The 20,950-nt window shown below is 42.8% G+C and overlaps 1 protein-coding gene across 2 annotated transcripts in view; it reads right to left on the bottom strand.

Annotated features, from left to right (window-relative positions):
- Nucleotides 1–1,151: 1,151 nt before the first annotated feature.
- Nucleotides 1,152–20,950, bottom strand: part of gabra1 (gamma-aminobutyric acid type A receptor subunit alpha1) — a 31,664-nt gene continuing 11,865 nt past the window's right edge. Inside the window, exons 5-7 of one of the 2 annotated variants that reach the window (XM_084073210.1) lie at nt 20,563–20,715; nt 2,498–2,700; nt 1,152–1,557 (exon numbers count right to left, since the gene is read on the bottom strand). In XM_084073210.1, the coding sequence (XP_083929336.1) occupies nt 1,240–1,557; nt 2,498–2,700; nt 20,563–20,715 (674 nt within the window). In that variant the 3' untranslated portion in view covers nt 1,152–1,239. Of the gene's footprint in view, nt 1,561–2,497; nt 2,701–20,562; nt 20,716–20,950 lie in introns of both variants that reach the window. The other variant, XM_084073209.1, reaches the window with a different exon arrangement.

The raw sequence follows: 20,950 nt of genomic DNA on the forward strand, positions 1-20,950 counted from the left end.
AATGCATTCCGACATGTAAGATGAGTTTTACATTCTTTCACACTACCCGCCCATCCCAATTTGACATTTTTGTTGTTAGTGTTATCGTTCCTGTTTTTTCACGAGTGGACAGTTAAATATGCATTTGAATAATACTGCATTCTACCTCAGACGTTGATCGTGAAAGCAAATGATCAATGGAACGCTATCGCCTGGTTTATACTTTGTTGCGACGATCTACAAGCTCACAACACATCACGGTATACGTGGGCGTTGTGAGCTTGTAGAACAGGTATTTTCGTCACGGGACAGTGGCAACGCAACCAAGTATAATTCAGACTTTGCAAGAAACAGTCACTTGGGTGTGAAGTAGACAAGTCATCACTCTTCTCATGGAAAGTATCATGGCCGTGGGGAAAAAAAGCAAACATTTTGAATGAACATACCCTTTAGTTACACGTAAGCAAAGCTAGAACAAAATATTGACATCTCTAAAACTTGATCATATTTACAATACTTTCAAAGTAAATGGCTAGTATCATTAACGCTGAGCACAAAGATAGATGGATTTGTCTCATATTTTCTTGGATCTTTAAATAAATAATGTTTCCACAGATATGTTTTATTGCTATTGCAGAAACCCTATAAGTAACATTTTTTTAAATAAAAAATCATTAACCTCAAAAAACAGCAACATCTACAGAAAATGGAATAGCAAAAAAATAAATAAACTAAGCCAAACTAAGCCACCTGTCAGTGTTGACCTGTCATTGAAATAAATATATTAAAACAAACCGATGGCCTGCCCATGCAAATACACAATTGTCTTTTACAATGTCAATGGTTTAATGTTCAACATCAACTCAAAACAAAAGATAAGAAAGCAAACGGACAAACAAAAGACCCTTGACAATTTTGGGCTATGTGCAGTTTAAGAAAAGCATTCTCTTGGGTATATATTTATTTATAGCAGTATTTTCTTCGTAGCATTCTCCCCATTTCCATCAATACACGTTCAAAAGTCACCATGTTTCTCTCACACCTTTTTCTTTTTTTTTTTTACTTTCTCTCGCTCTCTTTTTTTTTATTATTTTTCAAAATATTTGAATTTATGTGAACGTAGAAGCGATGCAGCAACTGGGAGATCAGACCAGTATGGACACCATTTTTTTTTTATCAGAAAATAAACACTTTTTTTTTCTGAGGAAGAAGGAGAGAAAAAAAAAATACAAGTAGAAGTTAGAGGGGATCAAATGTGGATTAATGGCCACCCATGGCGCCCTGCAATTTGGGCTTTTTATTCAAGTAAGTTGCCCAGTAGACCAAGTTGAAGGTTCCAAAGAGCAGGGGGAAGGCTATTCTGGCGATCCTGTCGATCTTGCTGACGCTGTTGAAGGTCTTCTTGGCCTCTGGAGGCTTGGGCTTGGGTTCCTCCTTGGGCTCGGTCGGGGGCGGGGGGGCGCTCTTGGCGATGGTGGCCAGTCCAGGGTCCCTGGCGATGTTGGGCGCGAAGGCTGTAGCAGTGGCTGCCGGGTAGGCTGTCGTATTGTTCTTCTTCAGGAGGGATTCCTTCTTTTTCTTTTGCTGATATTTTGTTTTTGTTTTTTTTATTTTTTTTATTTTTTACATGGGGGTGGGGTTGGGAAAAGTAACAAGGATAAAAAAAAAAAGTTCAGCATTTAGCCATCATCAAAGCTTGAGCAGAATATGTATGTAGCTACGAGCAGTGTGTGTGAAATGGTCGTGGTTAAGGCTGAATTTATTACTTGCCATCAGAAAAAGAAGAAAAGAAAATGCTGATGTTTTTTTCTGACATCAGGAGAAAACTATACTGCAGGGTCTCTGAGTTTACAAAGCAAAAACTAAACATGGTGGCATTCAGCAGCTTTGCACTGTAATTACACGTTATTCATATGGATAGCAAAAAGTGAAATTTTCACTAAATCCACAAAGCCAAGCATTTGCCTCGAATCAAATCTTAGCCATTAATTCTTTGCTTTAAAACCAGCTGGAGACAAAGTTGTGTGTCGCTAACTGCAGCGCAGAGACAAGCCGAGCAGCCAGAGAAACAATAAACTATTAATGTTCACGTCATGTCTCATGAATCTCATTTGCTGTGAGATGAGTAAGCGACAACAAATGTTTCCTGGTCCAGTTCCCTCCAACAAAGGAAGTGCTAACTGTCCTAGTCGGAGAGGGAATTACCTCTTTGAAATATATGGCTTCATTCTCATACACCATTATGATGTACTATTATAATTGAAATAAACCATACGTGCAAAGTAAATAAATAAATACTGTATGTTTGGTTACTTGAAACTTATAGCAAGTCCACAAATTAGCTAAATATTTCATATGTCAGTATGTAAAGATGTGATGTGTAGTTATATAACCACTTTCAACCTAGTGTCCCTATTTTGATCATGTCATTGTGGGTGAAAATGGCAGATCTACAAGCTAAGGGGTTTATATTGTCTGCACATAATTCATAATTGACAATTAATGGAGCTTGAAATACCTTCTCTGGCACAACACTTTTTCCATCCCAAGCATATCCCCTCTTGGTGAAGTAGTTGACTGTGGCGAACTCGATAAGTGCTGAGAAGACGAAGGCATAGCAGACGGCGATGAACCAATCCATGGCGGTGGCATAAGCCACTTTGGGGAGGGAGTTCCTAGCGCTGATACTGAGGGTGGTCATTGTCAGTACAGTGGTTACCCCTGTATGAGACGAGAGAGAGAGAGAGAGAGATAATAAGAGTGAGGAAATTGAAACTCAGGTCTTGGAAAGTATAGCATGTCGTTACATGTTTATCCGGTGATACAATAACACAATAAGGATTTTAGCATGGCTATCCCCAGTAGCAACCATCGGTTCCGAAACTTGCCATTGTGGAGGCCATTCTCTGCCCCAGTGATTTAGTTTAGTCATGGTCTTTTGAACAAAATGTCATTTAGTTTAGTCATCTGAAAGGTTTTAGTTTTAGTCGACTAAACATAAGATTTTAGTCAACTAAATCTATAGTTGATTTTGTCGACAAAAGTGTATTTTGGCAGGCCTTGATGGCGTCGTAATGGCAGATTTTACACTTGTTTTCATGCTGAAAATAGCCGAAGTTTTTATTTAGTTTTCGTCAGTGAATAATGGTACTCGATGAACATTTTTCGTCATAGTTTTAGTCGACGAAATTAACACTGCTCTGCCCTTTGAAACACATTCACTGTACAGCTTGTAGCGGCTTGTTGTGCCATAATTGTCAGTTTTTCTTTTTTTATATTTTATTGCATGTTTATACAATACATTGTCAGGAGGTTTGATGCGATTAGATAGAAATATATATTTAATATTGAAACATTGTCTGTACCGTGGCTGTCTTGTTTGTGTTATACTGTATGGAGGAAAACAGTGCCCTACAGGTAAAAAAGCCTGAGCATGCTGAGATATTTCCAGAATGGGAGTGTTACGCCAAGAGGCAAACCTGTTCACTGTCACATCATGTAACACATTGTGATAACCGCGTGAATCACATGAATTGGTACCAGGTCAATTAGCCATATGCTTAAAGCTGCAATCTGCAAGTTTTATGTCCTCGATGGAGAGAGAGAGAGAGGTATTTGCAAACTGTAACACCCAGCATGGGAAAACAAACATACGCCGCTCATGCAAGAGGGAATACCCGCTTGGCCAAGGGAGATATTGGGCTTATGAGCTTCCGGCAGGGCAAGTAAACCAGAAGGTGTCTGTACCTGACACCAGGGTGTTTTTTTAGTTCTTTAATTACACAGGGAAGTAGCTGAGCTGCTCATCTTCACGCACGCTCACGCACACACACACACACACACACACACACACACACACACACACACACACACACACACACACACACACACACACACACACACACACACACACACACACAGACTCCTCTAATATTTAGGCCACCGCTGTCCCAAAAAGAATAAATAATCAATAGATCAAAGCAGCATGTGATCCAAATGGAGCATTGGAGACTCAGAGTTACATATGAAGAGAAAGGAGTAAACTAGAACATGCTCAGATAGTGACTTATTGCAGCGGCAAACATTGCAGCGGTCACTCGATCCTGTAGGTTCACACTCTATAACATTTGAAGGATCAGACCCTTCCTCACCCAGGAGTCAGCCCTGCTCCTTATCCAGGCCTCAGTCATATCAAAACTTGACTACTGTAACTCCCGCCTGACTGGCCTCTCAGCATGTGCACTTAACCCATTAAGACCTGAGGCCGCGTCTAAAAAAATCTAAATCGGGAAAAAAAATCGGAAAAAAATATAAAAACATTTTTTTCATGATTTTTCAAAAATAGCAGATCTACAAGCTCATAGCGCGGCACTCGGTGCCGCGCTATGAGCTTGTATATCTGCAATTTTTGAATAGCCAAAGACATCTAAAGTGACACAGATGCGTTCCAGGTATCAATGGGTTAAGCCTCTCCAAATGGTCCAGAATGCCGCAGCACGCTTGGTCTTCAACCGGCCAAAATGTTCACATGTCTCCCCCGTTCTCCGCTCACTCCATTGGCTCCCGGTCCCAGTTACTGCCCACAAAGAGTACACAACACTGATGTAGGCCCACAAAAGCAAGGTATGGCACCCCCATATTTTCAAAGTCTGATCCAACCCTACAACCCCCCCCCCCGCTCACTCAGATCGGCTAACACAGGGAAGCTGCCTGAGCCTTCCCTAAAATATCCGGGACAACACTCCACCCTCACTCCCAATTCAACGGCGTAATCTGAAGACTCACCCTCTTCACCTCTCCTTGACGACCATACAGTCTTATGCAAAGGTTTAAATGTAATTTAGAGCATGTTATTTAGACAGGTGCCAGGTTCATTTGTTGACCTGGCATCCAATAGTTTTGATGCTAGGTTCTTGGTTTACTCATAGATTACTGAGGCATTACACTGTCTCTATGCATTTGATTTACTGTACTGTATGTGTTTATCTTGGCTCACTGTAAGTCGCTCTAGATAAAGAGCGTTTGCTAAATGCCTAAATTGCTCTTTACTTTAACATTCAGTAGAAATAGCAAATCTACAAGTTCACAATTCATTGTGCTTGTAAGCTTGTAAATAGGCTATGTTTTGGCAAAGATACATTGATATAAGTTGAGCAAAAACAGTAGGGGTCCTTCATAGAAAACTGGGGGTCTCTGGTAAACTAAGTATCGGGTTTGAGTGGTCAAGTCGAGTTTTGTTCCCTCTTGAGAAATCCATGTCTGTTTTACTGGATGAAATACTCTGTACGCTGTCTCTTCTTTTTTTATCTTAAATGTCAAGATTGAAGGCCCTGTACTTAATGCCACATCAACACAGCTGCCTGGAGATTTCGCAAGTATGGCACGAGGTGAAAGCGCAAACGACACCTTTCTGAATTCTCTAAAACTCACTCAAACTCAGCAGCCTCCCCTCCATACGTAACGTCATACAGGGGTGGGATCTGCCATCTGCCAGGTGTGGTTTCCCATGTGGGATTGAACGGGTGAAACAGATAAGGCATAGTAGCTCTTACGTGGATTTGCAATATCCTGTACACTCAGTATGCCACTGGTGGGGCCTATGCATTCCCAGGGATCCCAGAGATTAATTTGAATGAATGAATGAATGAATGAATGAATGAATGAATGAAGGGTTTATTTCGGTCTTTCGGGAATTTAAGGCAAGTGATATTTTTTTTTGCTAAAATTATTACATAGCTCTATATTCTGATAGTCCTCATTGATATAGGGTGTTTGTTCAGTAACGGGAGCTACTGAACAAAGACCTCTCCAGCTCTTTAGTGAACAGAACTTGCATCTTCAGGTCAGGATACCAATTTTGTTCAATCAGCACAGGATACAGATTAAACAAGTGAAATTGGAAGTGGTGACACCAAGAAATGAGCAGGCAAAATTACAACTGGAGCTGTATACATTTCAAGTTGATAAATGGGTACTTTCTCCTGATTGGCAGAAAAAATGCAAAACCACTGAAAATGTATTATCTGTTTATTAAAGAGCTGGAGAGACACGGAGACCCCTGTTACTGAACACTCTATAGCAATGATTACTATCAGAATATAGTGCTTTAACCTTTTAACAAAAACAAAAATATCACTTAGACTACACTTTTTATCAAATCGGGGCCCATGGGCTAATGCATATAAAACTGGGGTCCCTTCCAATTTAAAAGGTTGAGAATCACTGCAGTATGCGATCTGCTGTTAAGCATAAGACAGGCCCGCTCATTAGCGATGGCGGAGGTGAGAAGCTGTATGGGAAGAGAAGAGGAAGCAGGTCAGCGCGTATCTAACGGTGCATTGCTCATCCACACGGACCGCTGCAGATGTTTACACACCAAACAACAACATCCGTCCTGCGGCAAACAACCCACACACCCCTCTGCCTGGGCGCACACAGCCCAAACGGCTGGAACTAAGGAACAGCTGGCTCGATCATTAATTATAAATTATGGTGGAGGACGCTTCCATGCGCGCACGTGGTACGCGTACGACAGACATACACACACACTGACACATTGATAGACTTCTGCAAGTAATGATCTACGCTATTGTGTGATCTATACGACCGGGAGTCAATGGCGACCACAACTCAAGGGGGAGTTTGTGGTTGCCATTTGAGCAGAGAGATACACAGAGAGGTACCCTGGACAACTGACACAACTCATTTCATTCTTGGACGCACAGTTGTGTGATGTGGTCCGTTTTCTAACCAGCTGTTATAGATCTAATATTCTCATTAATCACCTGCCTTTCCGTGGGCTGTGTGCCTAAAACCTTTGTACAGAATCATTTCTGCCCGCTGAAAACAAAGGTCTTTTTTCTTTTGTTTTTTAATTAATCTTTTACGCGGAGCCGCTCTCTGGCTGAGAGCGTTGTTCTTATATGACCACAACTTATTATTAGAAGTCCTTTCTTGGTCCAGAAAAAGAAGCCTCTTTTTATCCCCCGGGCAAAAAAAAAAAGAAGAAAGATGGTAAGATGAAAGTGCACAGACCACATTATCTCGAAAGCAGCTGGCGGTGAACGATTATGTCAGCCCCGAAAATGTTAGTTTGCCATCAGAGTCATGAAATTGTCTTGTTCTTCCTCTGTTCTGATGAAGAGCTAGCGATGAATCATGTGCGTTCCATCCTCCCTCGCACTCTCTCTTCACACGCATTTTGGCAGAACTGAGCACGCTCCCCGCTACATGAGACATAATGGATTGATAATGCTCTCATTAGTCGGAGCCAAATAAATTATTCGTCATTAACCATAATTGAGAAAGGTACCTGATGGATTTGTTGGATATCAGAGTGACAAGCACACAGGGTGTGTGTTTGTATATTTATGCTGCTCATAATCAAGGAGGGCATGAGGTGTGCATGCGATTTACAAAGCTGTAAGTAGGTCAAGAATGTTATTTGCTGGTGTAATTAAAAATGGTCTATTTGGAGCTTTTCAAAACAGCTAATGGGCTCCGTTAGCATTTCGGCAGAAACGCGGTGTTAGTATTCAATTCACTCTGTTTCTTTTCCAACCCTGCCCCAAAATGTGCACGTAATCACAAAATGTTGTCATATTATATATCATGTTCCCACTGTGAAAACTGAATTTGGGGAAACATGCTTTCAGCTATGCTCTTGGAATGTACCTGTCAGCAGGGAGTGTTAGGTGGGAGGAGTGTGGCCACCCGGTAGGGGCTCCTCACTGGCAGGTGAGCCAGCAGTGTACAACCACAGTGACAACACACAGAAATGTGTGTGGGGAGGATCTAATTGGCATAACGACTAAATTGGGGAGAAAACGTTTTTTTTTTTTAAGATCTGCTAATTTGGCCAAATGTTCACCCTCAGAATAGGGACCTATGGGTTTTCAACTAAATGTATGCTGCCTTCTTGACCCAGGGCCAAAAAATAAAAAATAAAAATGAAAATCAATGTGCTTTTACCCTGATTAAATAAAGGCAAAAAAAACAAAAAACAAAGCCGACAGCACAGTACAGCCACTGCACAAGTGCCAAATTCTAGTTGTCATCTTTAGAAACATCCCCATGTTAGCCCATTAAGACTGGGAAAGCATATGTGTCATAAATGTTTTAAAGCAAACATTTTGTAACTCAAATCTTTGCTTCTGGGGATTCTACAAATGTCTTCTAAACCCTAACGGTTTTCTGAAAAACGTTTCCTTGTCAGTGGTCCTCAAACTTTTTCATGTCAAGGACCCCCCCAAAATGATATGTATTGGGCCGTGGAAAAAATATTTATATATAATACGCAGGAACAAATATTTTGTTCCTGTGACCCCCTCCGCCCAGAAGCAAAGATTTGAATTACAAATGTTTGCTTTAAACAATATACACATTTTAATGATTTGCACCAATTGTTCACAATTTTTCAAAAAATAGCAGATCTACAAGCTCTGAGCTATGAGCTTGTATATCTGCTATTTTTTTTAATAGCCAAAGAATTAAAAAAAAGGCACAGATGCGTTCCCGGCTTGGACGGGTTAAACACGAGCCTCGCAAACCACATGAATAAATGACTGCATTAGCGCAGGCAGGAAGGCAGGCAGTGTGCTCTCTTTGTGCATCCAGTATACGCTAGAAAAAGGTGAAGGGGAGAATGCACACCGCGTTACACACAAGATTAGTTTGGAGTGGGGGAGCCAGCAAAGGTTCCCACAGACTAGGGCCCCCCCACCGCCCACCCCCACGGCCCACTGTTTTGTGACAAGGAGAGAAAGCTCAGCGGGGGACCCCGGTGGAGCCCGAAGCCCATAGGGAGAAACACATCAGCGCCACGGGTTCTGCACTGAGGAGAGCGCCACGGGGGCGCGTATAGCGGTGCGGTGGGAGTAAAAGATGGTGGGAGAGATGATGAACAAGCGGCGTTGGAAGGCGCCGTTGCCAGCGTTGGCGAGGGAGAGGAACGTTGCGATGAAGAGAGAGACGGCGTGTGTGTGGGTGGAGGATATGTAAGCTCGTTTGGAGAGACGGGGGCCGCTGTCACGGAGGGGAGAGAAGGGAGAGATGGATGGAGCGGTGGGGCGGGCTGGGGGGGGGGTGTCAATCTATCGGGTAATTTATTAGCGGGTAAAGCAGGTGGTTGTGAAACCGGGGGGGGGGGAGGATGAAGACGAGACAACCCGGAGCCTCGGAGCGCGAGTCTTCTTCTCAAATGGTTTCTGCTGGCCAGGCTCATATTTATTCTGCCGTGCAACGATGGCAAGCTCAGTTGTCATGGAAACAACTCCTCCAACTTATATTTACCGGAGGAGAGAGAGAGAGAGAGAGAGAGGGGGGGGGGGGAAATATATGCTGATGTTAAAATTTGGGATGATACAGTGTGAGAATTGCACTCAGAGCCACAAAGTTGGTTACTCGTGGGGGGCAGGGGGGCGGCACAGCAGCATGCGTTTTCACGTGTGTGTGTGTGTGTGTGTGTGTGTGTGTGTGTGTGTGTGTGTGTGTGTGTGTGTGTGTGTGTGTGTGTGTGTGTGTGTGTGTGTGTGTGTGTGTGTGTGTGTGTGTGTGTGTGTGTGTTTTCACAACATCCACTGAGAACCAAACCTTTCAATGGTGGGCCTCCTTTAGGAATAATTTAGAACAGAAGCAAGTTGATCCATTAGGACATATGGAGCTGGCTTTAAATGACTCCATTTGACATGTTGGGCTAATAGACTTGAGGGAGTCAGTTTGAAGGCTGTTAATGAACAAAGTCACTGACGTGGAAAGTTCTAACTGGATTAATAGTGGTGTAACTCAATTCTTCGGAGCCCCTTCCACTCGATTTAGCTCTGTGTGCACAAGCACTGACACTTGATTTATACGATACATATCTTTTAACAAGGTTTTTGCCTGTGTGTGCAGACTCACTTGCGCGTGCACTGGCAGACACTCAAGGCGCGCACGCACAAGCGCGCACACACACACACTACGGCGAAAGATGAAAAATGTCAAGATATAGAGAGGGATGGCACAGGAAGGCAAATTGTGGAGTGAACTATATTAGAGTTTTCCAGTGATGAATGACAAGGTTAAGAGGGGTGATCTCAAGTTGCAGATCTACAAGCTCACGACTCATCGCACTGTGATGCATTGCGATGCGTGTGCTTGTAGATCGGCTATGTTCAGTGTGTGACACTGGCGCGCAACCAAGCTCAGGGTTTAGGGTTAGGGTTAAACATTTTCATGTCCTCACAAGTATAGTAATACAAACGTGTGTGTGTCAAGGTTATTATAGTTAACTAAAACTAACGAAATAACTACTATTAAAAAAAAACTTTTCATTAACTGAAATAAATAAAAACGATAACTAACTGAAACTGTATTGTGTGTTTACAAAACAAACTGAAATTATAGACAAAATGCCCTTAGTTTTTGTTTTTGGGATGATATGAAATCTTAATCTATTTATTTCACTATACTGCACCAGCTTTATACCAGCTGTCGGCACTACCGTTTTTAGTACAAAATAGCCTACACTTACTCTGGCTCTTTTCGATCCTGCACCTGACAAATAACCCAAAGTATAAAAAGCTAAATCTAACACTAAAACAAACTAAAACTATTAGCATTTAAAGGATCTACACCATGCATTTCAAAAAAAAAAAAAATATATATATATATATATATATATATATATATATATATATATTTAATATCATATTGTTTATGTCCCTCAAACGTTTTTCAAAAGGTTTGAGCCTAAATCAAGCCTCAGATATACTCATTCCAACTAACTTCTCTCTGGCTTATAAAGCACTTTCACCTGCAATACCACAGTGTCCTGATTTGGCACGTGGTGCTATTGAGCCAGTTGGTATGCATGTTATCTCCTGGTTCTGTGTGGAAAAAGTAAAAAAATTAAATAAATAAAAATGTTTTGTTTTTATTTTATTTTTTTTATGTTGGAACTGAAAAACAGGAGGGATTGTATCGCTTGTGACGTTACGTGCGGGGGCAAATCAGTTTGGCCTGTTTTGAGACCAATTTACATAAAACCCCAGATATGCTGTGAAAGCCTGAATGCTCAAACTGGGGTATTTTCTGGGATAGAAGAGAGGTAGGGGAGAAAAAAAAAAAAAACGACAAAAAAAGAAGGAAAAGTTAAAATTCATGGTGTAGCCCCTTTAAAGAAAAATACGTATTTTTTTAAACTAGAAAAAATCCGCTACCAATGTACTACCAATGCTGCTAGGCAAGCAGAACAAATGGCCTGGATAAAAAATGTAATAAAGAATTGTACGTTTATCTTGTATCTTTAGATATTTCTGAAATGCTGCATCGTGGCCTCTAAAATGACATTGCATTCACCTCAGTGCTACTCCAACAGCACACAAGCTATTGCTACTTTATGATTGACCACGGCTTTCTTAAAAGGCTGGTGAAATGTTACAGCACCACCATCGGCATCTAAAGTGTTATTCCACACAAAAGCAACTAAAACGTTCATCAACACCACAGATTGTTTGAGTAAGGTGCTGCACAGCGAGGACTGCACCTCTCTCTCTCTCTCTCTCCAGTATAGATTTATTTTTTATAGTTGAGGTCAACTGCAAATGAGTTATGGAGTTGCATCTAGATTTATTGATTGCACGGGTATTGTGTATTTCGTACTACTTATTGATGAAAAGGTGTGTGTGTGTGTGTGTGTGTGTGTGTGTGTGTGTGTGTGTGTGTGTGTGTGTGTGTGTGTGTGTGTGTGTGTGTGTGTGTGTGTGTGTGTGTGTGTGTGTGTGTGTGTGTGTGTGTGTGCAGTCTGCGCACGCAAAACCGTCAATCAGTCTCTGACAATCACACCACAGAGTGAGGCTGTCCTTGCTGTCCATCTATCATGTTTCACCCTGTAGGCGAGTGATTCATTCATATCAATATCGAAAGCCTCATCTAGGTCTCTCTCTCTCTCTCTCTCTCTCTCTCTCTCTCTCTCTCTCTCTCTCTCTCTCTCTCTCTCTCTCTCTCTCTCTCTCTCTCTCTCCCCCCCTCCCTCCTGCTGCCAACGGCAAACATTGAACCATTACTTCCAATATCACAGCTTCACTCTGGACCCGGTATGAGAGAAGACATGGATTGACATTGTCAACGCTTTAGAATAGTGTGACGATGCTGCTGAGAGAGCTGTGCTTCTGTTGGCAGTCACGCACTACACTCACACGTACACGCGTGCGTGCGGGCATGCGTACTTACGTAAGCACCCATGCACACATACACACGCACACATATACGCATACACTTTTTGCCAGCGGCTGTGCCAACCTTGATGTCAGCTTGCAATCATAAACACATGGACACTGACGTGGAGTTGAATATGTGCACATGCATGCCAAATACGAATACTGCAGCATATGCATGTATAGAGACACACACACACACACACACACACACACACACACACACACACACACACACACACACACACACACACACACACACACACAGGATGCTATCCCTTAATTAGCAGACGCACAAAACCACATCCAGGGCAGAGACAACAAATACCCAGCCGACTGCTTTTAAGAAGAGAGCAGAGAGAATTGTAATGTTTTGATCACTGCTCTGACAGCTCAGGGTAAGAGGGAGAGAGAGCACAAAGTAAAGGGCTGATGCAAGTACACAATAAAATCCTCAGCATTCATTTAACTCTGAGAGCGTATACAAAAGTAAACAAATGGATCCTTACAGGTCCATTTGATCACATTTTGTTGAGTTCAAAACACAGGGAATCAGAATATGAGTGTATGAGGGACCACAATATTATCACCATCACTGACGGATTTTGTTCTATTCCCTATTTTCATTTGGGACACAAAAAATTAGGTAACTTTACCAACTGCTGTGTTTTTAAATTGCCTATCCATCTCTACGGGGCACGCTGCTAGTTAGGATTTCATGTTGGGGTCTTTGCTCCACAGAGGTATAATGTAATTCATACTGTGTTTTCTTGTGCTTCATTTGATCATCTTAATGGGATTTCTGTGTCAGATTTGGACCATGTGGATATATGTTGGCGGTGCACAAAGTAGGTCGCGTGTGTGCATAGCATGAACATGAGCTCATATTTCAGGAGGTGGAAGTTTATCATGGGCGCCAGTTGGCTCATGCAAGATGGAGGTTGAACGCTACAAAAATAAATCCCATTTTTGAGGCTAAATGAAGAAGCGTGCCCAGGCAGAAAAGTGGTATTTGCAGGGGTAATGAAGTTGAAAACCTCATACCATACGTGATTCAAATGTAGTATGACACTGAATTCTTCTTTTTTTTTCGGGTTATATTGTCTGTCTGGCTGTCCGTCCGGAGCTGATTTCACAAACCGCTGGACTGATCAGCGTCTAATGTCTTGTGCACACTGCTAGTAAGCCAAATAGTAATTCACATGTTTTATATCTTTTTAAATATTTAACTTTAAAGTTCAACTTTTTGTGTGACCTTTATTGTGAAATTTGCCAGAAAAACAGAGGCTGGTTGTGTCTCAGCCTATCACGGCCAACCCCACCGTTCCCTCGGCTATGGGATCCCTTCTGGGATCCCTTCTCCCGAGGCAGAGAGAGAGAGCCAGTGCCAAAGCATGCGTATGCAGTGCTTATAGCTCACCTCAAATGTTTTCAGATACTGTACATATTTTAGTGTACTGTTTAAGTTTAAAGTGTTATGCACCGTCCGGCCGTCATCTTGAATTAGATTCAGAGCCCTGTAGTGTCTCCATAATGATAATCAGCTTTGTGTGGAGGAACATTGAGCTATGGGAATCATGATTGATGATTATTCATGGGCTTGCTGATGTAATCACACAGTACATTTTAGTTTGACAGGAAGTAATTAAGATGGGACTTTTAACATAAAAAATACATTTCAAGAACATATCTTTCATTTCAGGTGGTTTTCAAGTTTATAACGGAAGTCAAAGGTGCTCGGAGTCAAAGGTGCTTGGATGGGGCTGAAACCATGCCCAAATTTGAAGCTGACTGACTGTAATGCCAAAAGTTGAGTGCAAGCACCTTGAAGAGCTAGTTCTGTCTATTGTAGAGTTCTTTATGGGTCCACCCAAACCGAAAATACTGTACCCGACAGGACCCATGACCCATCCGGGTCCATGTTTTGGAGCGGCAGTGACTTAGGAGGTAGAGTGACCGCTTGGAAACCGGAAGGTTCCCAGTTCACCTGATTCGGATGCTATCAATGCATTGAATGGGACATTATCACCTTTTATTAGACCATTGAATGGGCGAAGTAGGCGACCTACTTACCTACCCGCGATTTATCAGACCATTCATTGGGTGTTATCAAGACATACTGACCTACCAACGGAGATGACTTAAATAGTTCAGTTTCGGTTTTGGTTTTGGTTGTTTTGGTTTCGGACCATGACGGAGGCGCGCAGTCTCAGGCGAGCTGGAGCCCCGCGAAGGACCACCGACGGAGCTAAAGCGGAGTTGCCGTCCTGAGCGGTGCAACGCTCGCCTGAGCCTACTCAGCGCCGTTGGAGTTATGTACCGATAGGCACAGAATCGTAAATATTGTTGTGGGGACTGCTCCGCCTCCAAAGTAGGTCAGTAGCTCCTGATTACGCCCAATGAATGGTCTGACAAATCGCGGGTAGGTCCGTGTATCGCCTATTCGTCACCTACTCGCCCATTCAATGGTCCGATAAAACGTGATAATCTCCCATTCAATGCATTGATAGCATTCGAAGCCGGTGCCCAGTTCGATCCCGGGCTCCCCCAAAAGTTTGTGTTGAAGTGTCCTTGAGCAAGACACTGAACCCCTAATTGCTCCCGATGAGCCGGTTGGTGCCTTGCATGGTTTCCTCCGCCACCGGTGCATGAGTGTGTGGGTGAATGTAATGCATCATTGTAAAGCGCCTTGGATAAAGACCCTATATAAATGCACAATTTTTGTATCGACGTCTCTCGGGTCCGGGTCGGTTCAAATTATTTCACCTTGGACCCCGGATCTGTTTATAATTATGTGTAATACCCGAGTGGATCCGAGAAAACCCATACTCAGTGCTGATGAGATGGGAAAAGCATGAAGTGCGGCGCGATGATTAGGCTGACCTAGGATCAGATTACTGCAGTGTAAAATAATGCAGAAATACTAAGCTACGCATGCTTGCCAGACTGCCAGCTGTCAGTTCACCGACTTGGGAGAGCACATCAAACTATGTCTCCATGGAATCAAAGGTGCACACAAATGCAATTTAATGTCAGTGTCTCTTATTGTAGGCTGCTACTGTACGCAGCTGCTAGATTCCATTGTGAAGTAGCCCATACCGGCATGTACTGGTAGAATAGCTTCTTCTTTTTTTCATGGATTGGTTCTGTAATATCTCAGATTTCACAGGTCAATCTAGGTTTGTTCCCGTGAAGACCTCTAGTCTACAACACAGTGCCTCGCTACCAATCAAATCATGCAAAACGTACAAAAAAAAACAAAAAACATCCCGCCGTCTCCATATTTGGGCAAGACTAACGTCAACATCAGTATGATTTCAAAGATCCAGTAGTGTAACAAGTACTCACATCTTTTACTTAAGTAAAAGTAGCAATACCACAATATAAAAATACTCCGTTACGAGTACAAGGCCAGTATTCAAAATGTTACTTGAGTAAAAGTACAAAAGTATTGGCATCAAAATATACTTAAAGTATCTACAAGCTCACAACACGTCACTGGTATTGTGTATTTTCGCATTGTGTATTTTCGTAAAAGTACAATATTTGCCTCTGAGATGTAGTGGAGTAGAAGTAAAAGTATTGGATATTGGAAATACTCAAGTAAAGTACAAATACTTAAAAATTGTACTTAAGTACGGTACTTAAGTAAATGTACTTAGTTACTTTCCACCACTGCAAAGATCCACATGGGAGCCGCATCGGTTTTGGACCCTGTCTTATTTTTGTCTTTCTGAACCACCAGACAAGGAATCACACAGCAGCATTTCCTTGATGTATCTTTCTCCACACCTCTGTACACCTGAAAACATCCATTTTACAAGTTGTTCGGATCAGCATTCAAAAACAACTGACAGATATTTCAAAGCTTGCTATTTGTTTTTTTGTTTTCCTTCTGTTCTGCAGCACATCATTCCTTGAAATGTTTTTGTTTATAATGTCAAAGACCGTAATTGCCTCTAAGAGACATTACCATCACGTCGTACAGCATGCTTCAGCAATATCAAGTGGCAAAGACAAATAACCAGTGAGCCTCACAAGTGCAGGGAGCATTGCTGCAGTGAGCAGCAGTTGTTTTTGACCTTACTTAAACTTGCAATTTCATGTGCAGCACTCTTTTTTTTCCCCCTGGGTTTGCATAACCCTGGTTGCTATTCAGCCTGCGCGTTAGCGTTGGATAGCGTTTCAGATCTGAGAAGATCACAGGGCTAATTGGCACTCGAGAGATGCAGCTGCCACCTTTTTTTTTTTTTTTTTAAGGTTCCAGAATATTTTCTCTCAGCAGCGTGAATATAATTACTAAGGTTACTGTCATATGCTCTAGGCCCGTGTTTCTCAGCTCTGCTACTGTAGCTCTGGGGTTCTCGAAGTTCTAAATGAGTCCCTACTCGCTGATAACATGTCTAGAATGAAAACCAGTAGAAATAGTTGCCATGTGAACAGCCCCTCGTCAGATGCTTGGACGAGATCTCGGGTCTCGCTGAGGATACACTGAAACGTCGCATTTCTGGTTGAAAAGAAAAATGTCTAGTATGCAGGCTTTTCTTTAATCATATATACAGTAGAATGACAGGATCCAATAACGGTGTGGTTTCCATGGACTCCAGTCATCTGAGACGTATGACAAAATCTTTGGGCAAGCAGCACGATCCGACCGCCGTTGACATTTACAGTTATTTCACATAATGCAAAACCTTATGTGAAAAAATGGAGGTGCATTGAGGTGCTTTCTTTTTTGCCCACTGGCAGCGGGCACAAGAAATGTGGCGCACGCACGCACGCACACACACACACACACACACACACACACACACACACACACACACACACACACACACACACACACACACACACACACACACACACAGACACAGACACAGACACAGACACACACACACCAGACTCTCAGACAGACCCTTTTCTAGACCGTGTAAACTCAGCACAGGAAACTCTGTGACCAGAGCTGAGATCCGGTCCATTACATCCCTACGCAAACGTACACTGACAGCATACAGTCAAACAATACCGTAGCTATAGCATCAAATATCGCAAGTACAAGACCTTGGGAACTTGCATGATGACATAACAACCGCACATATTCCAGAGGAGACTCTCACTAGATCACACACAGCTTTGTCTCCGGTCAGTAATGAGAGGATTAAATCAGGCAGTATAGACCCTCTCTTGTCATGTACGTCTTTTTAATGAATCATTCACAGCGGCGTTGGCTCTGTAGCCCCTTCGATCATCTCCTGTCTCCAATCATGCATACTAATCACATCAATGACCTACCTAGCTGCGTATGCGCGTGTACATGCACGTCTTCATGCATGCGCGCTCTTTAATGTGCATCTGTGCATGTCTACGCGTGTCTATGTGCGCGCGCACATAGACACGCGTAGACATGTGCGCATGCATGTGCGTCATGATGTATGTTTGCGTGCCTTGCCGTGTGCGTGTGATTACATACCTGTGGTCAGTGGTGGAAAGTAACTAAGTACTGTACTTAAGTACAATTTTGAGGTATTTGTATTTTACTTGAGTATTTCCAATTACTTTTACTTCTACTGCACTACATCTCGGATCCAAATATTGTACTTTTACTTCACTACATTTTTTGGAAAACTTTAGTTACTAGTTTGTAGATTTGGATTATTATCACAAAACATACATACAACCACTCCAGCCATATACATATTTTGACCATTTGAAAATAGCCGATCTACAAGCTCGCGACGCATTGTGAGTTTGTAGATCAGCTATTTTCACAATATTTTTATACATTTGAAAACTTGAAATAGGACATAATGCCTATAATGAGTACTTTTACTTTTGTACTTTAAGTACATTTTGATACCAATACTTTTGTACTTTTACTCAAGTAAATTTTGAATTTCGGACTTTTACCTGTAACAGAGTACCTCTACATTGCAGTATTGGTACTTTTACTTAAGTAAAACATTTGAGTACTTTTTCCACCACTGCCTGTGGTACATACTGTACTATTTGTGTGTGCATGCACATGTGTGTGTGTGTGTACTGTACGTGTGTGTGTGTGTGTGTGTGTGTGTGTGTGTGTGTGTGTGTGTGTGTGTGTGTGTGTGTGTGTGTGTGTGTGTGTGTGTGTGTGTGTGTGTGTGTGTGTGTGCGTGTGCGCACGTTCCCCTGTGCATGCACGCCTATGAGGCAGAACCAAAGTTGATGGCATAAGGGACACGCATGCCCTAGATAATGGTTTCAATGGAATCTAGGCCATCCTCACTTCCCCTCTACACGTGCGGAGCTCCGCAGGTAGCCCACTACCATATGCACACTGCCGTTTTTTGGCTGCGTTATGTAACACCTCAGTGTAACAGACACACACACACACACACACACACACACACACACACACACACAGAGCTACGGTATATATACAGATTCAATACATACAGTAGTACAGCACATGAGATGCTTGCGCAAAATGCTACATGTGTGTTTGCTTACACACAAAATCTCTCTCTCTCAGTGTCTCACTCTCTCTCTCTCTGTCATACACTCTCACGCCATTAGCTTAAGGCAATAATGAAATCATCCTACACACACACACACACACACACACACACACACACACACGCACACGCACTGCAGGGAACGGGAGGAAAAACTTGCAGGAGAATGAGGAAATTCGGGTGCCGTAGTTAAGACGGTCTGTATTATGTTTCTGGGAAAGCTCTTTAAGTGCTCAGATAGGGGAGACACTAACGACAGAGAGACAGACAGAGGGGAGGAAGAGGGAGACAGACAGACAGACAGACAGAGGGGGAGAGAGAGGGAGCAGGATGAGGAGAGAGACATACTGAAAGTGAGACAGGGAGAGAGAGAGAGAGAGAGAGAGAGAGATGAGGTAACTCAAGGACATCGAGCCAACTGCTATGCTGCTGGGGAGCATGCTGCAGACAAGCGAGAGAGTGTTAGTTTTGGGCTGTGTTATGTAAGACCTCGCTGTGACAGACAGATAAACGCACACACACACACACACACATTATACATAGGCCTGTATTCACCCATAGACACACACATTCTACACACATGCGTAGAATGAGTGAGCATACGCAGGTACTGCACACATAGACATGCACACTTGTATGCCCTCGTGCACACAGATTCAGAGCAAGCAAATCTCCATTCATACTGAGCCACGTGCTTCAGATTCCACTGCAGCCAGCCACAGCTCATTAGAGAATTTGTGTTCATCTCACTGCTGCAGAGACAGCTCCGGAATAGAATAGAATAGAATAGAATAGGGCTACATGAGATGCTACAATCTGGGGGATATGTATACGCAACAATGGAGACACAAGTCTCTCTCTCTCTCTCTCTCTCTCTCTCTCTCTCTCTCTCTCTCTCTCTCTCTCTCTCTCTCTCTCTTTTATAATTGATTGATTACCAAGTTGAGATAAGATGTTCAACAGTTTTGTTTTAATCTGATTCTTATATGGCGAATACATGTGGGGTCCTGACACAATTTCGGCTGCCACTGCGTAGTTGTTAAAATTGCTTAGTTCATCACTGCGCTACGTTGCTAGATTTAAAACTAGCAAGAGCTAGCAGAGATTGGCAGGGGTTGACTCGTGATCTTACATCTTAGAGTATAGACCCCTTAACAGACGACGTCACACTGGCTGCAAACGTCATACTGGCTCCAAATGAAACCCATTCTATCAGGTCTCGCTATAGGGCGCGCAGCACTAGCCAACACACAAGAGGGGGTCGGGGCACCCCGAAACAGCAGGTTGAGAATTGATTGCGTGAAACAATCACCTGTGCGTCCAGTCTCAATGTTAGTAAACAAAATAATAATGTGACGTGTGTGTTCTATTTTTCTTTTTATTGTTATCGTTTTTGCATTAGTGCTATGCAAAGAACTCGCTACGATGACCCTGTGATAAATCGGTTCGTTTCAAAGCGCGCTGCGCACAAATCCGAGTTGCGTTGACTAATAGGCTCTATTCACAGCAGCCATATTATGAAGACATTCACAGGTGGTACCAATGATACTAATGAAGGCTCTGTTCCATTCTGGTCAAACAGAGTCAGGGTGTTGGTATTGTGCATGTTGGCTCACTGGAAACACTCTGTTACACCAGTGGGTCTACAGTTGGGGTCATGGGCTTCCAAATGGCTCCTTACAGGTGTGTAACTCTGAGAGTGTACAAATGGAACCAAATGGACCTGTAAGGGTCCATTTGGTTCCATTTGTACACTCTCAGAGTTGTGGGGGTCGTGGAAACCACTGTGCTAGACTAAATGGAACAGAGCCTTCATTGGTATCATTGGTAACACCTGTGAAGGAAGTGATAATATGGCTGCTGTGAATAGAGCCTACAGTATAGGCCGGGCGACTCACCGAACACAGTCCTGGCGGGAACAGACTCTCTGTTGAGCCAGAAGGACACCTGGGAGAGGATGACCGTCATGATGCAGGGCAGGTAGGTCTGGATCACAAAGTAGCCGATCTTCCTCTTCAGGTGGAAGTGGGTGGTCATCACGACATATTCTCCTGTGGCCGGCACACAACGGAGAGACAGTTAGCACACAAGTGCAGGGATATAGTGACAAAACGATGGTGTCGACTCATACAGTATGAATCGCAGGAAAACTATTTCGACCCAGTGCACTCCGATGCAAGTTTAACCCATGAAGACCTGAAGCCGATTCTACAAATGCCCTCTAAATCCCAACAGTGTTCTGAAAAACGTGTGTTTCTATATCAGTGGTGCTCAAACTTTTGCATG

This window comes from Gymnoscopelus microlampas (assembly GCF_963454915.1).
Source record: "Gymnoscopelus microlampas genome assembly, chromosome: 12".
NCBI classification, from domain to species: Eukaryota; Metazoa; Chordata; class Actinopteri; order Myctophiformes; family Myctophidae; genus Gymnoscopelus; species Gymnoscopelus microlampas.